We start from the raw sequence: 21,509 nt of genomic DNA, 5'->3' as shown, positions 1-21,509 counted from the left end.
AACTGTTCAACGTGGTTCTCATACTCCGTCCAAACCATAGAGATAACGTTTTCATTGCGTGCTCCAAACTGTGCGAAAAAAAAGTGTGAAACATCAGTGAATATTTGAATATTTATCATCCTCAAAGTGACTATGATAAGAGCCTTTTTCTAGTTTTTAGCTCAAAGTTTTGTTCTGAATGTGATTAAAATCGGCACCTTTTTTTGGAGGGTCAAGCCTGATTGCACCGTCTAGCTGGTGATTTCTTCAGTTGCCAATGGTAATTATATGCTCGGCCTGATAATGGTGGCTGCAGCGCAAGGCTGGATGATTCTGAGACTCTTGGAAGCACTGATTAGTTCCCTAAAAACAGACAGGGAGGGAGAAACACCCATGTCCACCATTTTGTAGCACCACAATGAAAATGGCTAGGCTGTGTGTGTGTGTGTGTGTGTGTGTGTGTGTGTGTGTGTGTGTGTGTGTGTGTGTGTGTGCGTGCGTGCGTGCGTGCGTGCGTGCGTGCGTGCGTGCGTGCGTGCGTGCGTGCATGCGTGCGTGTCGTAAGCTGTCTGTATTGATCTCAGTGGGATCCTTGTAGAATGCCCACGTCAAAGGTAACGGCTGTTATAATGAGCTCTGTCGTCTGGGTCTCGATTTATGTCTCATTTCTTTGTTGTTTAAGGATGATGTAACCCCATTATATGGTGTATGTCAGATGTACATTAGCCTGGAATCATTCACATTACGCAAACCCGCATGGCCACACACATATGTACACAGGCGCAGACACACACACACACACACACACTGAAACACACCAATACACACACACACACGCACACACTGCACCGCCACCCTGTAACCCCCTTCGGCTCACGCACACACAATCCGCCACACACACTCACACTCGCGTCCAGCAATGAAGATGAGACAGTTTGTTGAGAATAATTGCAGTAAAAAAATAAATCACTTTGTTGCCTAAATATATCCCACTCTACGCTATGGAGATTTAGCCTGAGAATTAGATTCCTTCAGCTGTGAAATCCCTTTCTGTAGTCCTGCCGGCCGTGCACATCATTATTCTACACTATAGCATAATACATAGGCAGGAAACACTATTGCTGTCTTCAATGCACAGGCATTGGAATGATTGATGTTTCTGACCGTCTAGGAGACAGGTGGTGTGATTCATAATGCAGGCATCAGTTCATTGGTTTGGCATCAGCGCAACGGTGAGGATTAAATCTTCAGAAGCCTAGACGATCTCCAACATCTCAGTTGAAATCCTTGTGGATTTGACTGTGAATGTAATCTATGTTAGGCAGTCTGATCTGCGTTAAGTTCCAAAAATAGACGATATGCATGATTCAGAACCGGTCCACATTGAACTTTCATCAAGCCTGTATAAAGTGAAGGAACCAACACAGATTTTCCTTATTTTGTCGAACCCCAAACCCCTGAAGTCTTTTCTTTTTCAGTGCTGCTAGTATTCTGGCCTCTGTGTGAGGTTGGGTCAGAGAGAGAGGACAGAGATTACAAAGCCCAGTAAGAGACGGATTTCCCAGGCTGAGAGCCATGATAGCGTTGTTACTGCCTGACACAACACCCTGCTGCCTGTCACATCTCCTATGGTCCTGTTGTGGGTTTGTCTCTAAACTCAGACAGAAAGCATCAACCCACCACCTCGCCATCCCTCTACATCCTGACAGAGCACCCTGCTGCCTGTCGCACGGTGGCCAATCTCCTCTTGTCCTGTTGTGGGGTTTGTTTTCCAACTCAGACGTGGGTTCCCTCTGCTGTAAGAGTGTGGTACATTTGTTCCTAGACCCCGACGTCTCTATGCTGTGAGACGTATTGGAGAACAGGTGAGAGCCTCAGGGCAGAGACCCCCTCAGGCACACAGGCTTCACATGTTCAGTGTGCACAGTGCGCAGAGCATGGGTTACATACAAGTAGATGGGTACAGGCATGAGGATGCTTTGGGCTGAAGCGGTGGAATCAAATCAAATCAAATCAAACGTTAATACAACAAGTGTAGACTTTACCGTGAAATGCTTACTTACAAGCCCTTAACCAACAGTGCAGTTCAAGAAGAAGACAATATTTACCAAGTAGGCTCAAATAAAAAGTAATAATAAAAAGTAACACAATAAGAATAACAATAACGAGGCTAAATACAGGGGGCACCGGTACCGAGTCAGTGTGCGGGGGGTACAGGCTGTGTTAGGCTCACAGCTGAAACAATATATCCAGGGCAGCTGTACGATTTGGATGGATAGTGAGCTGAGATGTGTAGGGAGAGACTGAGATTGGTGGAACAGCCTTTGTTTTCAACTCTGAGTTAGTTTCCTTCTCTTCACTCTGTGTCCTTTCCTGCATTTACTATCAGAATAACTTGCAAGCAATATCTTCTCTCAGGGATATACAGGCTTTTTACACACATAATGTGACTTCAATTAATCATATCATATGCAGTGCAGTCGGAAAGCATTCAGACCCCTTGACTTTTTCCACATTTTGTTAGGTTACAGCCTTATTCTAAAATGTATTATATTGTTTTTTTCCCTAATCAATCTACACACAATACCCCATAATGACAAAGCAAAAACAGGTTTTTAGACGCTTATCTAATTTATATATTTTTTTTAAAACTGAAAAGTCACATTTACATAGGTATTCAGACCATTTACTCAATAATTTGGTGAAGCACATTTTGCAGAGATTACAGCCTTGAGTCTTCTTGGGTATGACGCTACAAGCTTGGCACACCTGTATTTGGGGAGTTTCTCCCATTCTCCTCTGCAGATCCTCTCAAGCTCTGTCAGGTTGGATGGGGAGCGTTGCTGCACAGCTATTTTCAGGTCTCTTCTGAGATGTTCGATCGGGTTCAAGCCCGGGCTCTGGCTGGGCCGCTAAAGGACTTTCAGGGACTTGTCCTGAAGCCACTCCTGCCTTGTCTTAGCTGTGTGCTTAGGGTTATTGTCTTGTTGGAAGGTAAATCCTTTGCCCCAGTCTGAGGTCCTGAGCGTTCTGGAGCAGGTTTTCATCAAGGGTCTCTCTGTACTTTTCTCCGTTCATCTTTGCCTTGATGCTGACTAGTCTCCCAGTCCCTGCCGCTTAAAAACATCCCCACAGCATGATGCTGCCACCACCATGCTTCACCATAGGGATGGTGCCAGGTTTTTTCCAGGTGTGACGCTTGGCATTCAGGCCAAAAAGTTAAATCTGGGTTTCATCAGACCAGAGAATCTTTAGGTGGCTTTTGACAAACTCCAAGCCCACTGTCATGTGCCTTTTACTGAGGAGTGGCTTCCGTCTGGCCACCCTACCATAAAGGCCTGATTGGTGGAGTGCTGCAGAGATGGTTGTCCTTCTGGAAGGTTCTCCCATCTCCACAGAGGGACTCTAGAGCTCTGCCAGAGTGACCATCGGGTTCTTGGTCACCTTCCTGACCAAGGCCCCTCTCCCCCGATTGCTCAGTTTGGCCAGGCGGTCAGCACTAGGAAGAGTCTTGTTGGTTCCAAACTTCTTCCATTTAAAAATGATGGAGGCCACTGTGTTCTTGGGGACTTACAATGCTGCAGAAATGTTTTGGTACCCTTCCCCAGATCTGTGCCTCGACACAATCCTGTCTCGGAGCTCTACGGGCAATTCCTTTGACCTCATGAATTGGTTTTTGCTCTGACATGCACCGCCAATAGCGGGACCTTATTTAGACAGGTGTGTGCCTTTCCAAATCATGTCCAATCAATTGAATTTACCACAGGTGGACTTCAATCAAGTTGTAGAAACATCTTAAAGATGATCAATGGAAACAGGATGCACCTGAGCTCAATTTCGAGTCTCATAGCAAAGGGTCTGAATACTTACATAAATAAGGTATTTCTGGTTTTTATCCACTTTAGATTAAGGCTGTAACATAACAAAATATGGAAAAAGTATATTATATATTTTACAGCAATTCAGTCTCTCTTCCTCACACACACACACATAACCACATCACCCTCTCTCTCTCTCGCCCCCTCTCTCTCTCTCTCTCTCTCTCTCTCTCTCTCTCTCTCTCTCTCTCTCTCTCTCTCTCTCTCTCTCTGAATATATTATAATAAATAGACTCCCTAACCGTGGAGTGTGTGTATTCGCCGGCATATCAGGGCCATGGTGGTGAGCCTAACTGCCTGCATGCCTTCTCCTGGGCGGCTACAGCTATCATGGAGATGGCGGAGGAGGTGCCGGCAGCAGCAGCCGCGTTTCATTAGTCTGTCAAACTCAATGATATTTAGAGCCTAGCAGGCAGCGTGGTGGTCCAGCTCTGCAAACTCAATCAGCGCTGTGATTTCATAACCCTGCTCTGTGACACCTCTTATTTTATCTACCTGCTGATCCCTTCTAATAAACGCCGCTCCCCGCCATGCTGAAATACGACCCCTCTGTCCTCCCCAGGTGAGGCCCGAGAGAAGAGGCGAGGGGATAAATCTGAATTGTGGGATAGTGGAGGTTGGCTGATAATCCACCCGGTCGGCAATCGCCAAAATTCGTCTGTATCCCAAATGGCACCCTATTCCCTATATAGTGCACTAATTCTGACCAGAGCCCTATGTGCCCTGGTCAAACGTAGTGCACTAATAGGGAATATGGTGCCATTTGGGATCAACTCACCGTCCCCCGACCATTCCCCCTCTCTGCTGCACAAATCACAGCGTTTCAGTAGGACAAGGCTGATCTGTGGCTCTGGGTGTTTCATGAGAGGCCATTGATTGCAGAGGAAGGAGGAGAGGAGGAGCAGGCTGTAAATAACTTGAGCAGGAAGGAGAGGAACGCTAAAAGGAAAACAATCTGCAGGCAGAGCGGGAGGAGAGAACACTATGTAAAGAATAATAAACACAATGAAAGATGTTTGACTTGAGATGATATATACTGTAGGGCGCTCAGCCCGGGCTGGAATATTCTGAAAACGTACCGTGCAGTATAAGCTGGCTAGATGTCTTGAATGGGATGGTAGTAGGGGAATGTTTCCGGGCACAACACCATTTTGCCACGTTTTTTGCCGTTCCCAACAAATGTTCCTGATCAGGGTTAAACCCTATGAACTTGGGCTAAGATCAGTACGTCGGAACTCGTGTAGTTTGAGCGTGTCAAGGACACACCGATGATGGCTGTTCCATCCTCCAGACCCTTGCTGGATGTCCCAGTCATTTTTTAACAAGCATATTGTAGTATGAGCAGGGCCACGACGAGATTGGGCAAGGACTACTGCCTATAGCCAAGAAGCACTCAGCGTGTGAGACCAAAACTATGTGTGGGTTCGTTTTGCGTGGACCGGTGACCCGAGTGAGCGGAGTTTGTACAATTTAGACCATTCTATTGGTCTTTAAGTGAAATCTCCACCCACCCGGGGTACCGGGCCATGCTCAACAAACTCACCCAATCATGGGGAAGAGGAAAGCAACAACAACACACACCGTGTGGACCGAGGTAACGGAAGACAGATTGATGAAGCTGTGGAGAGAACGCAGCCTTTTCATTATTACCTCTGCGTCCTACCATGAGAGAAACCAAAAAGATAAAGGCTGGAATAAAATAGCCTATCCCCTGTTTTTCTATTATAAAAGTGATATCATTACCCTAAAAGTTCAAGTGTGTCCAACCATTTGCGGGTCCATATTCTGGATGTTTCTCCACATAACAATGTGCCCTCTAATAAAGCAGCTCGCCGGTTGCGTGTCGGCATTTTTTTCCTTTGACAACCGAGAAACGCAGGGGCGGGATCGACTCGGGAATCATGGTGTAATGTGAGCACCCACGTCCTGGGGTTGAGGATCTACGGAATAAAAGATTTGGGACAAGGAAATCGAGAACTGTCCAATTTGTTCAGATTTTCTCCGCTCGGCCGATTCGAAACAGCCTCCATACAGATATCTTTAACTTGTGGTGATTCCCAGTGTGTGTTCGTGACTCAATGTGCTGTTTCGGTCTCACCATGTTCTTTTGACGTCTTCTCTCCGTCTGTCTGTCTCTGTGCGTCTCTGTGTGTCTCCCTTCCACCAGCAGACGACAGATGACATAGTATCGTCGGCAGAGTGTTCCAGCGACGACGAGGATCTGGAGGAGTGTGATTCCGGACACGCAGGTGGGATGGGTGTGTCGAGTTGTGCTTGCTCAGAGCTACCAGTCGTTCTTTCTTTCTTACTTTGATTTGCAACCCAAACCAAAAAGAGAGGGTCCGTTCTCCTCTAAGCATCATGTCCCACGGGAGCCTAAAGTGTAACTGTAAAAGACTCCCTAAAAGCACCGAGAGACGCGGTAGCACGAGTCTACGGTTTTAGCTAAATGGAGAGTGGAAAGAGCTCTAAGCACTTTGGAGTTGGATGAAAGTAAGATAATATCCTTAGCATGCCCTCTGTAGAAAAGTTTGAAGTTATGTTTAGGCTCCAATCTGTAAGTAACTGCATATATACATAGTTCTACACACACCCACATATAGTATAGCGTGATAGCCTATAGTCAGTGATATAGTTTAAGTATAGTCTCTAATTTAAGTTACACTTAGCTATGGGGCCTTTGGTCGTTAACATGGTTAAAAACTGTTAATACTAATTTTGTTCTCTCAGCATTCAAGAGAGCAAACTTTCAATCAAAAAGTACAAAATTAGTATCAAGCTCCATGTTCACCTGTCCAAACTGATGCTTCAAAATGTATCTGTCCTGTTTTATATGGTTGACATGTTTCTTGCTGTGCGTGTGTGTGCGTCTTCTCCACAAAGGATACATTTTGAGATCTATTTTTCGAAGAACAAAATGCTTTCAGCATAGATACTGTGATATGTGGCAGACTAACTGCAACGGACCCAGTCCTCCTCCTCTCTCTTTCTCCTGTTTGTTCCTTTGTTTCCTTATACGTCGGAGGCTTGCCTTACCTGAAACATTCTAATAGAGAACAGATATCCTCGAATTTCTGTGCACATTGTTTTTCTCTCTCCTCTCCTATAACACATATAGTTTTGACACCAGGTTAAAGTGAGATGTACGGGGACTTTAGAAAATGTGAATTTACTTATTCCACATTTTGTTGTGTTACAGCCTGAATTCAAAATTGATTAAATATATATTATCATCTCTACCAATCTTCACACAGTACCCCATAATGACAAAGTGAAAATGTGTTTTTAGACATTTTTGCAAATGTATTAAAAAAAATTAAGTACAGAAATGTCTCATTTAACTAAGTATTCACAATACCGGTTGCTCGGGTTTGGTCGGACAGCCAACTGAATTTGGAGTGTCATGGCACAGGGGTGTGAATACTTATGCAAATGAGATATTTATTTTCAATACATTTGCAAAAATGTCTAAAACAATGTTTTCAATTTGTCAATTTATTTATTTTTGGATCAATTTAGAATTCAAGCTGTAACACATCCAAATGTGGAACGAGTCAAGGGGTATGAATACTTTCTGAAGGCACTGTAGCTCTCACTTCCCTCTACAGTAGTGTGAAATAATCATAACACATTACACCAGAGGTGATAATTAAGTGTGTTTTAAATGGAATCATGTCACTTGTTTTGAGATGACTTGGGTTTAGGGTTTCATGCATGTTAATATTCATATCAAGCTGTCAATCATGTTCCCAACAGAGCTTAGCCAGTTGTGTTGTCTGATAATAAACCCAGATGGACTCCTATTGCTCCTGAGAATGAATAGGTACTAACTAATACTGTCTGGTTCAGTGGGTGAACCAGCACAGAAATAGAAATGACTAGGGTTTACTGAGAATGGTGCGACCAACCAAAACAAACATCCAGTCAGCGGCAGTCCTGTGGGCGAAAACAGCTCGTTGATGAGAGAGGTCGAAGGAGAATGGCAAGAATCGTGCAAGCTAACAGATGTGCCACAATCACACAAATAATGTCTCAGTACATCACGGAAACGCATCTCCGGGAATGCACAACTCGTCGATCCTTGTCACGGATGGGCTGTTGCAGTGGGTTCCATTCCTATCAGCTAAAAACAAGAAGAAGTGGCTCCAGTCGGCACGCCATCACCACCAACATCCCTGTAGAACGTTACCAACAGCATGTAGAATGCCCCTGGATAATTCAGGCTGTTCTGGAGGCAAAGGGGGCTCCGACCCTGTACTAGATGAACATGCCAGTGAGTGTATATCTATGGTGTGAATGACCTCTTCCCCCTCTCTCTCCTCCCCTGAAGCCCTGTGGCAGTCATTCACTAGCGAGCAAAATCGTTTTAATTACTGGGCTGTCCTTCAAAATGCCATCATAGAACACTAATTAATGCCCCACTAATCTGCCTAAATATGCCCGGGCTAATTACGAAACATATGTCCACTTTTCACGGAGCACAATGTGAAGCAGATTCCATTAAGACCAATTGAAATGCGGTGTTCGCCTATTCTGTTATTCCTGGTAGAAGATCATGGATCGACGATTCTGCTTATTTATTTATATATTTAGGTTTTAGATAGGTTTCTGAATATGTGCACAGGGATAAGGAAGTAATTCCACAGTCTATCATCTCGAGAGCTTTGTCATCTTTAGTTTTCTTGTAACATTCGTTGCGTGGAAATTGCGCATAAGGTTTTTTAGCAGGAATGTTATCTTTTTCCGAATGTGGTCTTTTTGATTTGACTATTGTCGGGAGAAAGTACTTTCCTCTGCAAAGCCATACATACGATAACTTTATGCTATCTTGTGTCATGGAGTTACAACATCTGTATTTACCCTAAAAGAAATGAAATGGACATGGCTGACAGCTTGAACGATTTAAAAGTGTAACGTTCAAACTTAAAACCCAACCTTTCTCAAAATCAAAAATGTTAGTAAGTCAGTAACTACAGTATACTATGAACTTGTTAGTCAGAATTGAGTCAACTTGGTACCCCCCTCATATAGCGATGATAATAGTGAACTACATTTAGTCGTACACAGTCATACATACATACCTCTCACCATGTTGACACAGAAATTCATAACCTCATTCTGATCCCCTGCTTCCGGTTTTGTTAACAGTTGCATGACATTGTTTTTTTTTTTTAATTTGTTTTGTTTCTTTTTCATTTGAATCTTTTAATTTTCCATGGTGAAGCGCATTCCGGACATCTCTCCTCCGCTGTACCCTGTTCTGACTTACTGTTTCAGTTGTTATCATTTGAGTTGTCCGGACTCATTTGTTTGTTTATCTTGGTGCCCTCATCCGCCCATCTACCAGGATAGAGCTGCTCCCTCCGTTTTGCCTCATCTTGTGCCGCATGATATTTTGGTGGCTGAAAAAAAAACAACAGTTCTCCTACTCATCTTCTTGTTTATGTTTTTTTTTGCGCCATTAAAGACTGATTCTGAAACATCCCCCATTTTCGATTTACAACAGGAAATGAAAGGCAACAAAATCTTTTCTTGCCATCATCCTTTTTTGGGCCTTGTGCAGGCAACCCCATTCTGTCTCAAGAAAGTTGTGTGTGAAAGAATGACTCCCGCCCCCACAACATCCTACCCCGACCCCAACCCAACCCCATCCAACCCCGCCTTCTTTCTCTCAGCCTTTCTGCATATACATGTCTGTTTTGAATGCAGATGGCATAAAAATAATTTTATTGCCACAAAGTATATCTGTTTTTCTATTCTATATCTGTTGCTCCTAGTAGAAGGCATTTGTGGCATGCATACGTACGTGACTGTACAGTAGACTAGAAGACTAACTTCCTGTAACTTTCTCGGTGATTCCTCCTCCTTCTTGCAAATGCATGTGAATGTAATTTGATTGGCAGCCATTTTCTATGCTTCTAATTCCACCCATAACTTTGCTCTCAGGCTAACCCTGCCCTGCCCTGCCCACTGTTGTTATGTGTATAGGGGCAACAGTGGTGGTTTAAAACCCAGCCACTGTCGCCCCTCCTTCTTCTGGTCTTGTTTCTGTGTCTGTGTTTGTCTGTGCATGTCTGCCAACCTATTGTGTCTGTCCTTACTGTTTGTCTGTGATTGTTTTGTCTATGTTTTAAAACTGTCAACCTGAAACTACCCTCTGGTCCTGAGAGAGTTCCACAAGAAGGTGACAGGAACAGTGCAGGAACAGAATATTCTACACCTGGTGCTACCTACATTGCAAGAACTACAGTTGTGCACTGTACCGGTCGATAAGTAGATGACAACACAATTAAGGACAATTCCCCTAACTTACTTTCTTATCAACCCTCGTTTAGACAGCTAAATCTACGATAGATGTTAGCCCCTTCAGTAGTTGACAAAGTGACTGATCAACCAGGAAGTCACCATGCTCATCAAGTCTCTTGTGAGGGGTCATCGTTACAAAAGATGCTGCTGATGATCAATCACTTTGGTTACCCTAACCAATTCGGCCAATCATTACATTGCACATTTACATTTTAGTCACTTGGCTGATGTTCTTATCCAGTACAACATTCGGTGACATTGTACATTCTTTTTCAAATAACCCAAAGAGCAGAGTGGCAGGTCGACAGGTACAGTAGAGAGTTAACTTCACAGCGCCACATTCAGTCTCACGGTGCCTGCATAAAACGAGGACACAGGACAGCCATCCAGCAGAAGGAGAAACGACATGTAATAAAATCTTATGAAATGTAACCGCGTGAGCCATTAGATTAGAGTATCAACGACGATGAATAGGCCCAGCGATCTAATGGAGGACAAACCTAATTCTGCATGTCTCTTTAACACATGAGGCGGCAGGGAAACAGGGAGAGAAAAGACATTGAGGAGGCTGTGTTAGATCGGGAGCGATGTAGCCCATGATTTCTTTATCGTAGCGCTGATGGTAGTGCTGATGATATGAAGGACCAGGACGAAGCAGGGGGCGTCAGGCGGGCGACGGGCGCGATGAGGAGAGAGTGAACTGTGAGCGGGATGGATCAGTGACTCTCTCTCTCTCTCTCCCGCCTAGTGGCATTACGGTGGACCTTGGCTGGCTGGAGCTGCCGTCGTCAGGCCCCGTCGGGCTGACTGTCACTTCGACACAGGCCCCAGATCAGTTTAAAGGTTATTCAGCTGACATGTCATCGGAGCGGTGAGGTGAGCTTAATGGCCCTTCGACAAATCGACCGGCCGACAGGGGACTTGCTTTGCTGCTTTACACCGCGGTGGCTGGCTGGAGGATGCCAATTTAATAGGTCGGAGTGCACCCAGCCAGCCTGCCACACTGTCCTACAAAGGACAGCACAATCTGACAAAAAAACATCCTAGCTATCTGCCATTAAGGAATAGGGCAGGAGGAGACCCCCCTGAAAGTAAAATCTCTCCCCTGGGTTATCTGCCATGTCCCACCCATACACCCGGATAAGGGACACCCCCATGAAAAAAAGCCCCCCCACCCTTGTAGAGTAGGACATTGGTGCTTCCTCACAAACTGGTGAAGTCTTCTTGCTGTCTGTATTCTGACAAGCTGTCAATCTTCTCTTAAATATATGCTGCTGAGATTTACCTCAAGCGGAAAAGATGAATGTTTAAGTTAATGCTTGGTAGAAAGCTCAGACTTCCCACGATGTACCTGTATGTTATAATAAGCCCAGGTGCTGTATATCCCTTTTAATGCTCTGACAGTAAGGGCTGGATTCAATCAGATCCTCTTTAGCCGACATCCGCATAGCAGTTGTTTTGGCGGTGTCGGAGGTGGAACTGCATTAGAGCTGTCAAATCAAAGTGGCTCCTGGCATTATACATAAAGCCGACATTGTCACATGAACAGAAATCCCATGCAGCCTTGTTTGCAAGTTTGAACACTGGTATGTAAGATGCAATCTACACCTTGATTAGGCTGATGGAAATCCTCCCTATTTTGTTTGTGATTTTTCTATTTTAGTGTCATTATTTCTATACAGCCTACACTTTCTCGCTCTGAACCTTGTCACGTGAGTGGGATGGGTGTGGCTTGGTGAGAAGGGTTGCGAGGGCAGCTGCTCACCGGTTTGACAACTCCAACTACCGCGTGGATCCTGGACATACGGCTGATAAAACCTGAAACTTGGGGAGGAGAGTTACTGCAGCTCTCTGCAGATCTTGACCAACATCCTGGTTCCCTAAGGATGATCGGGGTGGATGTACTGTATGTGTACGTGACCAATAACATTTGAGTTGATTTAGTGAGGTCGAGGACGGTTTTGTTCAATCTGCTTTTGTCCCGTCCTGTCTGACTCATCCTACATCAGCGTTTGTCTGTCTGAAGGAACACTTTGTTTTTAAAGGATGGCGTCAGAATGTTAGTGCATCGTGCTGCTTCCCCATTTAGTCCCGAGGCTTTCTTTCGAGACTTCATCACCATGGGAGAAAGAAAGAGAGCGAGAAAAAGAGAAAGGAAACACTAACTAGTGTACCTCCAGGTCTGCTGAAGTGTACACTGTAGGCTTAGCACAAAGCCCCTCCGTCTTGACATTAGCTGAGAAAACGAATACGAACGGCGTCTCGTTAAGCAAACTCATTAGAACGTGCAGTGTTTGCGCTGAGGTAAAACACTGTGAAATGTGCAGCGCTAGTAAGAGAGCTAACGCAGAGGATTAAAGTGTTTACTAAAACGTCAAGGTCCTCTGGTAGGCTTTTGCTTCCCAGAACTACACACACCTCTCAGAAACACAAACACACACACACACACTCTCTCTCACACCCAGGCAGCTCCCTTCGGATGGGATGCAAAGGTTTTGTTGATCTAGCAGGAAAGCTAACAATTGCCAAAAGCTTTTAGTTCAGGAATGAAGGAGTGAGCGTACGGATTCAAACAAGGCCAAGACGATACAGGGTAGATGGAGATAAACAGACTCTGAAATCACTTAGTGAGCGATGCTACTGTTTATCCAACAAGGCAGGTAGCCGATTCCTGATTAAAACATTACCATAGCCACACAATGGCAACAGAAACGCTGCATTGGTGTACAGAGCAGGGTACATTGTCTCTAGACTACACACCTGGGCTTGGCGGTGATCCACGGACCCTGTATGTTGTTGGGTAAATAAAGTGACATGCACATTGACATCATAAGGCAAGTACCAACCAATAACACTAAAGATATTAAAGCTCTCTTTCATAGTGATAACCCTAAATATACCATTTCATCCACTCACGTCTCTCAGAGAACTGTTCCAGAGCCAAAAGCAGAAGAACCTGGACTATAGATCTAAAAAGAAATGTTATTGTCCCCATGGGGTCTGGAAAGCCCCATCTCCTTGTGCCCTCTTGTGGAACTTCGTCAGAACATTGTTTATCTGTCAAGCAAAGGCTGTTGGATATGCATTAGCATAAAACTGAACTAAACTAAATGTAATAAAAGCCGACGTTAATTAATTAACTTCCAAGTTGATTAATTAGGTAAAGACTATGACAAATGGTTTTCCTTCTTCCTACCAGATGGTTAATGTAAGTAATAGTAAATGGTTCTTTGCCTGAAACAATATACCCTACAGCCTTTGGTAAATGACCTCTAGTGACCTTTAACCCCCTCCTGACACCATGACCCCCAGCTTGCTATACTGTTACTGTATATTACTCTCCCTAAATGCAACTTACTTAAAGCATGCACTAACCATGAATCTAATGGTAAAAACAACAAAAATATAAAATGTCCAATATTACCTAACCTCTCTCTGACGTACACCCAGATTGCACGCCTGTTTTGTGTTTTAAAAATACTAACAACAGATATGTATTTCATAAAGAAATAACTAATAATAATGTTATTATTATTAGTTACTATATGAAGGTGGTGACAATTTCCCCTACGAACTGTCCCTCCTCTCTACGTCTGCCTCAGTGTGTGCTTTCTGGTTGTTCATCTTTGATAGTGTGTGAGAATTTTTTATGCTTTGAATTTCTTGCTTGCCAATTGTTTTTTTGATTTGTCTGTTTGTACATATATGTAAATATACATATATGTGGATATCTATGTTAATTGATTACTGAAATTGCTCCAAATTACCTATTTTACAATCTGATAATTAGCTTAGAAATACTATTGATAATGTTATGAAGACATTAATTCTTAATGAGTACATTTCTTCATTTCTTCTTAATGATTTTGATTGGTCGACTGTGGTTGGAAATCCACAGCTCTGATTGGTTCCCCAAAACACCTGACCCATTATACAATAACAGATTACGAAATCATTTTATTAAGAAAAAATTGAAGAAAACTCAAATGCAAGTATCCTCACCACTATCTGTTTCAAATTGTTTCAAAGCTGTTCTTACACTGATATATTCTTTCCTGTTATTTAAATTAGCAATTTTGATTACATTTGGATTAGAATGAATTCATTGATTATTAATTTGTGCATGGCAAAGAAAGAAGTTGCAGCTTAGGGTTTGTAAAAAAACTGTGTTGAAAGTGCTGTTCTCTTCTGTAGATGGGCATGTACATGCTCATGGTTTGTATGTCCCCATCCCTTCCTTACAGCCAAAAGCTCTAATGCCGCCCGGCCGCTTCGTGCCACCTTTACATGGACATGGCAACTGACGTACACATTCACTCCCATCTATGTCATTTTTTACCTAGTCTGTTCATAGGTCTCCCTCCCCCCTCCCACCCCCCCAACCCCCTTTCCATAGAGAAGTAAAGATACAGTCATCAATTCGTTCAAAACTAATGAACAACGAAGTTCAAGTTAAAGGAGAAAGAAAACGCTCAATAATCAGACTGTAGATATTTATGGAGAAGCTACATAAAAGCAGCTTATCTCTCACAAAGCCAAGACTTATCTATAGATGTACAGTTTTCTTTTTATAAAAACAAAAACGACTATATCAAAAGTAAAAAAAAATAATAATATCCTGAACAGAATGGTGAAGATTATTTTTCATGTCATGATGTGTGGATGTATGTGTTGTTTCCTCCCTGTACCATCCTGTCTAAAAGAGAAATAACTTACTCAATTAATCAAAATTGTTCAAAAGAAACTAACCTAACTTGTCCAAAAGCATTCTCACACAACTTTCTTTTGTAAATTGTTTTCTTCCTGCCAAAATCATGCGGGCAATTTGTTGATGTAAGTGCACAAAATTGATGGTATGCTTTCTTCCTTTTGAAAACTATTTTTTTGTAGGCTCTATTATGATTTTTCAAGCTGACTTTATTTCACCTCTTTCTACGTACTAATCCATCTTATGGATAAATCTATCTGTGCCTTTAGTTTGTGAATGTTGAAGAAGTTTTGCTCGAACTCTGTTTGACAGTCTGAACTGTGTTTGCTTTGCTTTACGTATTTTTTTCCCCTTTGTTTTCTTTTGTATCATTTTTTATTGTTATTGGAGATTTGCATCTTCTTTTAGTGCCCTATTTGTGACGAGCCTTTGCAGTGTATAAGCTACCCACCTTGGCAAGAGGTTTATGCAGATTCAACCGACATCTGAATGTTACTTTTGAATGTTTTTAGAAACAAACCTAATATTAAAATACTATAATAAAGAACAAGAGGAGGTAATCGAAATGATAGATACATAGCAAACTGCCATGTTCCAAGACTAGCCAAGAACACACATACAGTAACTGATACTGATATAATACACATTCAGTTGCTGTTGTTGAACTGTCAGGTGACTTTGTGCCATTGTGGTAACTGTATAAGATAAGTCAAAAGGCAAGGGGCTAGTGGTGGAAGCCTACTGAAGTCACCATAGAGAAAACATGAATATAAGAAGAAATATTTTGCTCAGTTTCATTGAATTAGATACAGAAAGTTTAGCCTGGTCGTTGCACCCTAGAGGAACCAGACAAGGTTAACCACTATCTCCATTATTATTTACATTGGCCAATAATCCAAACCCACGTGGGATAGCAATTTCTCACTTCATGCTGATGCCCTATTGCTTTATATTAGGAATGCAGAGAAGTCAGTAGCTACAAAAATTACAAGACTATAGAGCAAGCTATCTTTGCCTTTCAGCAAAACTTGAGCATTATTAGTTAAAACAGGGGTGGGCAATTCCAGTTCTCGAGGACCTGATTGGTGTCACAGTTTTGTCCCAGCCCCAGCTAACACCTGACTCCAATAATCACCTAATCATGATCTTAGTTTAGAATGACATTTGATTAAGCAGCTGTGTTCTAGGGATGGTGAAAAAGTGTGACACCAATCAGGCCATCGAGGACTAGAGTTCCTCACCCCTGAGTTAGAACATACACTGAGTGTACAAAACTCCTTCCTAAAATTGAGTTGCACCCCCTTATGCCCTCAGAACAGTCTCAATTCGTCGGGGCATGGACTGTACAAGGTGTCGAAGGCATTCCACAGTGATGCTGACCCAGGTTGACTCCAATGCTTCTGACAGTTGTGTCAAGTTGGCTGGATGCCCTTTAGGTGGTGGACCGTTCTTGATACACACAGGAAACTGTTGAGCGTGAAAACCCAACAGCGTTGCTGTTCTTGACACACTCAAGCCGGTGCGTCTGGGACCTACTACGATACCCCATTCAAAGGCACTTAAATCTTTAGTCTTGCCCATTCACCCTCTTCATGTCAAATCAAATCAAATTGTATTAGTTACATGCTCCGAATACAACAGGTGTAGTAGACCTTACAGTGAAATGCTTACTTATGAGTCCCTAACCAACAATGCAGTTTAAAAAAACATGAATAAGAAATAAAAGTAACAAGTTATAGAGCAGCAGTAAAATAACAATAGCGAGACTATATATAGGGGATACTAGTACAGAGTCAATGTGGAGACTATATACAGGGGATACCAGTACAGAGTCAATGTGGAGACTATATACAGGGGATACAAGTACAGAGTCCATGTGGAGACTATATACAGGGGATACCAGTACAGAGTCCATGTGGAGACTATATACAGGGGATACCAGTACAGAGTCAATGTGGAGACTATATAGTCATGTGGGATACCAGTACAGAGTCCATGTGGAGACTATATACAGGGGATACCAGTACAGAGTCAATGTGGAGACTACAGGGATACCAGTACAGAGTCCATGTGGAGACTATATACAGGGGATACCAGTACAGAGTCCATGTGGAGACTATATACAGGGGATACCAGTACAGAGTCCATGTGGAGACTATATACATGGGATATCAGTACAGAGTCAATGTGGAGACTATATACAGGGGATACCAGTACAGAGTCAATGTGGAGACTATATACAGGGGATACCAGTACAGAGTCAATGTGGAGACTATATACAGGGGATATCAGTACAGAGTCAATTTGCGGGGGCACTGGTTAGTTGAGGTAATATGTACATGTAGGTAGAGTTATTAAAGTGACAGTGTAAAGGGGGGGGGGGGCAATGCAAATAGTCTGGGTGGCCATTTGATTAGGTGTTCAGGGGTCTTATAGCTTGGGGGTAGAAGCTGTTTAGAAGCCTCTTGGACCTCTTAATGGCACACATACACAATCCATGTCTCAATTGTCTCAATGATTAAAAATCCTTCTTTAAACTGTTTCCTCCCCTTCATCTACACTGATTGAAGTGGGTTTAAGTGACACCAATAAGGGAGCATAGCTTTCACCTGGATTCACCTGGTCAGTCTATGTGATGGAAAGAAAATTTTGTACAGTCAGTGTATTTCTCAAGCTTATATTGTATCCAGACAGCCAGACACTGGCAACGTTAGACCAGACAGAATCAATACAGTTACACCCTGGTGTGTAGGTTCCAGAGCTACAAAGCCAGCAACGATAATGATATCTCTGTCCACAAAAAGAGTACACTTGTTATTGAACTTGAAGTGTAGGAGTTGTAGGTGTGGTAAAAAGTATGTTTGATGTTTTGGCTCACCCTTGCACATCCCTTGCAGCCTTTTGATGCAATGTATACATTTTTATGGCTATTGTTTCTTTTCAGTTTATGGTGTTGTTTGGTTGGTTGGTTCTGGTTTCATTGAATTTGCACTGGTATAGTATTTTCTGTTCTTTATTATTCTCCTTTAATGTTGACATGATTTCCTTTTGTTTGTCTTTTGTTACGCTTTGCTTTTTATGTTTGTTGTAATTACTTTCCGGTGTTTGATTGATTAGCTATTGTCTGCGTTCAGAACGTCACGCATGTCCTCTAACGTGTCTCTTTTCTGTTTCTGTTTGCAGGAGGGGAGTTAGTCATCCCCGTACTTGTAGAGGATCCCATAGACATCCCTCCTGTCTCCACCCATTCTCCTTTCATCCCCCTCCCCCCAACCCTCCGCCCCGTCCTCACCATTATCGAGGCCACCAAAGAGTCCCTGCCCATGGCCACTGAGGCGGGGGTACCTTGCTTGTCGGACCGAGGCAGCGATGATTGTGATGATGGTCTTGATGGTGGTGGTGGTGATGATGATGATGATGATGATGCAATGGTGATATCGGGGTTTGGCTCTGGCGAAGCTTTCGACTCTAGCCTGCCCCCCACTGACGATGAAGATTTTTACACCACCTTCTCCCTGGTAACAGATAAGATCTTGACCACGTCGGCCTATGAAGGTGGCTACAAAGCTCTCGCGCCCAAGTGGGAGGCCAAGGACTTGAGGCCTAGCAAAGCCTCAGAGGCGGGTAGGACTACACCCACCCCGCCTCTACCCAACCTCGGGGGCACTGTAGCGGAGGCATCCCTCCCCTCGGACGGCACGCCGCCCAAACTGCCCGCCGGGAAAATGGACAACCGCGAGGTGATCAAACCCTTACAGCCAGACATTGTCCTGCTGCCTCTGCCGACCACGTCCTTCGACCTGGACGGCACCAAGCCCCGCGGGCCTCTCATCACTTCGCCCATGCTACGCACGGTGCCTGCCACGTTACCCACCGTACCCGTCGTAAGGCGGGTACCCCCTGGGGCCTCGGAGGTGATACGAGAATCCAGCAGCACAACAGGCATGGTGGTGGGCATCGTCTCGGCCGCAGCACTCTGCATCCTCATCCTCCTCTACGCCATGTACAAGTACAGGAACAGAGACGAAGGCTCCTACCAGGTAGACGAGACACGGAATTACATCAGCAACTCGGCACAGACCAACGGCGCCGTGGTGAAGGATAAAACGCCCAGCGGGGGCAGTGGTGCCAAGGGAGCCAGCAGCAAGAGACCGAAAGACAAGGACAAGGAATACTATGTATAGAAAAAAATCAACCATTCCCGAATGCAAACAAAAAAATATAAAAAAAACTGTTTGGAGAAAATAGGAATAAACGCTTGACAGTACCATATTGGGAGCTGTAATTCAAAAAGGAAAACAAAATCTGCTCTTGAGAACTCAAAGTGAATGAGTCCAAGTTGAAACAATTTCAAATGTACTGTGACCTAAAAGCACACTATGGTAAGCATACAGAGAAACAGGCTGATAGGGACACTACTATAAGAGACCTTGTTGTGACGAGATGACGGAGCTCTGTCCGGAGTCGTTGCCAGAGGTTTGGCAGTGTAAGATACTTCACTGTTACTTCGCTATCCCTCCCAAGTGACTGTCAGAGATGTGTGATCCTTGGCGTAAACAACCTTGTCCATTGTAAACCTGTAAAATAACAAAACAAACCATTATTTCGGCCATTCTGAGCATGCATGTGAGATGTATGTGACGTGGTGCTGGCATCTGTGTGAGGGACCTGAAGATAAGAACGAATGGTCAGTTAAAGATAAAGTTTGAAAGACAAAACATAATTAGCATAAAACATTTCCATTTCTATGCCAAGCATTGATATGAGGGAAGGTATGTGTCTGGTGGCTAAGGTGTATTTCTTCCACCCTATGTTTTTTTGAGGGATGAGACATTGTCAGGGCTGACCAGTCAATGCTTAATAATGAATGGTAGTGCAGTAATGTATCTCCATTTTTTAAAAACCTTTTTTCCCCCCACCGGTCACAAATAAGGATTTGAAATCGACAGTATGCATGACATCCACAATCAAGAGGGTATTCAACCACACTAGAGTGGATGCAGCAGGCAAAATGCTATGTTTATTTTATTATATACTTTACAGAACATTAGATCCCAGATAGCATTTTTATTTCAATTTATTTTGTTTTCCATAGAACACTGATTCAGTTATTTGTTACGTTCTGTTTGTCCCATTTCTCAGTGTGTGGAGGTTTATTCAACGGCGTGACGTCGGAGAGATTTTTGGTACAATATTGAAAACAATGTGGCTAACGAAGACGTAACCAATGTGAAAAAGTTTCGCATTTTTTTTTCTGTTGTCACAGTCAACTGTGTCAAAACGACAACTGTGTTTACATATGTTATTGCATCATAGCCGTCGTCCTTTGCAGGTCAATATTGTACATAACATTTGATATTTTTTTTTAGTATTGTACAGACAGATCATTTGAGCTGATTTATTTTCTCGGTGTACTACAATACATGACAAAAAATCGAACCTTTTTTTTGGATGTTGAGAAAGTGATCATTGGAGAAAGACTGGAGAAAGTGATCATTGGAGAAAGACTGGAGAAAGTGATGCTGTACTTGCATTTTGTTTGTAAGGAGAGGAGGAACATGTTGATAAGTTAGAAAATCTAGTATTTTTGGATGATGTTTCTAAAAACGCATGAATATTTGACCAATGGGAGAAGTCAATCGATATTGTACTAGGGCCTCCTGATTTTGGATTATGTTGATTGCTTATTTTTTTTTATTTATTTTTTTTACATAAAAACAGTGAAGAGAAACCTAATAATAAAGAAAGAATCTGGTGGAGTTTTGAGACCCAGTACTGGCACCTTACTAAGATAAAGGATTATGTTGTTTTTACTGTGATGTCTATGTTCCTTCCTTTCGGTTGTTGCTGTTCTTTTATGATTATGTTTCTTATTGTGCAGTTTTCATTTCAATTCCTATCATTTTTATGACAGTTTGGGCTGGCAGCACATTTTTTTTGTATTTATTTATTACTTAATATATTTGATTGTGTCCTGTTCAGTTCGCATTCTAAGCAAATCTCAAGTCGTTGTGCACATTCATTTGGATTTTGTGTTGTTATTGCTGCTTTTCAACCCATTAATAAATCCCAGCAATAAAATGTTCTTCCCCAAGTTTTGAATGGTAGATGATGGTTAGCTGTCTGTCCTGTGGTGTGAGTGTGAATATATAAATATATAAAAAAAGAGTATAGGCATGAATGGAAGGGTAAAAGAATGAGAAAGAGAAAGAGAAATAAAAATAAAAATGGTTGACATGGAGAGGGTTTATGAGCTTTTAGAAGTACATTCATCAGTAACAGAGCACAGAGACAGGATTTGTCTTCTCAACCTGTGTCCATTACCTAAATCATCTTATTCCAAAATGGATGAATGATTTTTTCCCATTAAAAGTAGGGCAGGGGCGATACCAGTATCGCGATACTCGTTAGAATCGTGGCAAAGAAACAAAACACAAAGCGGATTTAACTTCTTTAGGAAAACAGCCCTAATGTTGGAAACAAACATCCTTATGTTGTTATCCAGAGTCATATTACTTTATTTTCTAATCTAGAACACATAATATTTTATATACAGCAGGTTTTTTGAGGACCAAAGAGCTTGGCCTGCTTAGCGTAAAAAAAAATGTTATCATGGGAAAATGATTTTGCCATACTGG

At 42.8% G+C, this 21,509-nt stretch overlaps 1 protein-coding gene across 3 annotated transcripts in view; it reads left to right on the top strand.

Annotated features, from left to right (window-relative positions):
- Positions 1-21,054, top strand: part of LOC118397857 (neurexin-3b-like) — a 547,522-nt gene extending 526,468 nt beyond the window's left edge. For 2 of the 3 annotated variants that reach the window (XM_052470833.1, XM_052470832.1), the window contains 2 exons: positions 6,025-6,106; positions 18,397-21,054. In XM_052470833.1, the coding sequence (XP_052326793.1) occupies positions 6,025-6,106; positions 18,397-19,055 (741 nt within the window). In that variant the 3' untranslated portion in view covers positions 19,056-21,054. Of the gene's footprint in view, positions 1-6,024; positions 6,107-18,054 lie in introns of all 3 variants that reach the window. The other variant, XM_052470831.1, reaches the window with a different exon arrangement.
- The last annotated feature ends 455 nt before the right edge of the window (positions 21,055-21,509 follow it).

The sequence above is a fragment of the Oncorhynchus keta genome, chromosome 19 (genome assembly GCF_023373465.1).
Source record: "Oncorhynchus keta strain PuntledgeMale-10-30-2019 chromosome 19, Oket_V2, whole genome shotgun sequence".
Classification (NCBI taxonomy): Eukaryota; Metazoa; Chordata; class Actinopteri; order Salmoniformes; family Salmonidae; genus Oncorhynchus; species Oncorhynchus keta.
This window is presented reverse-complemented; position numbering and strand designations above follow the sequence as displayed.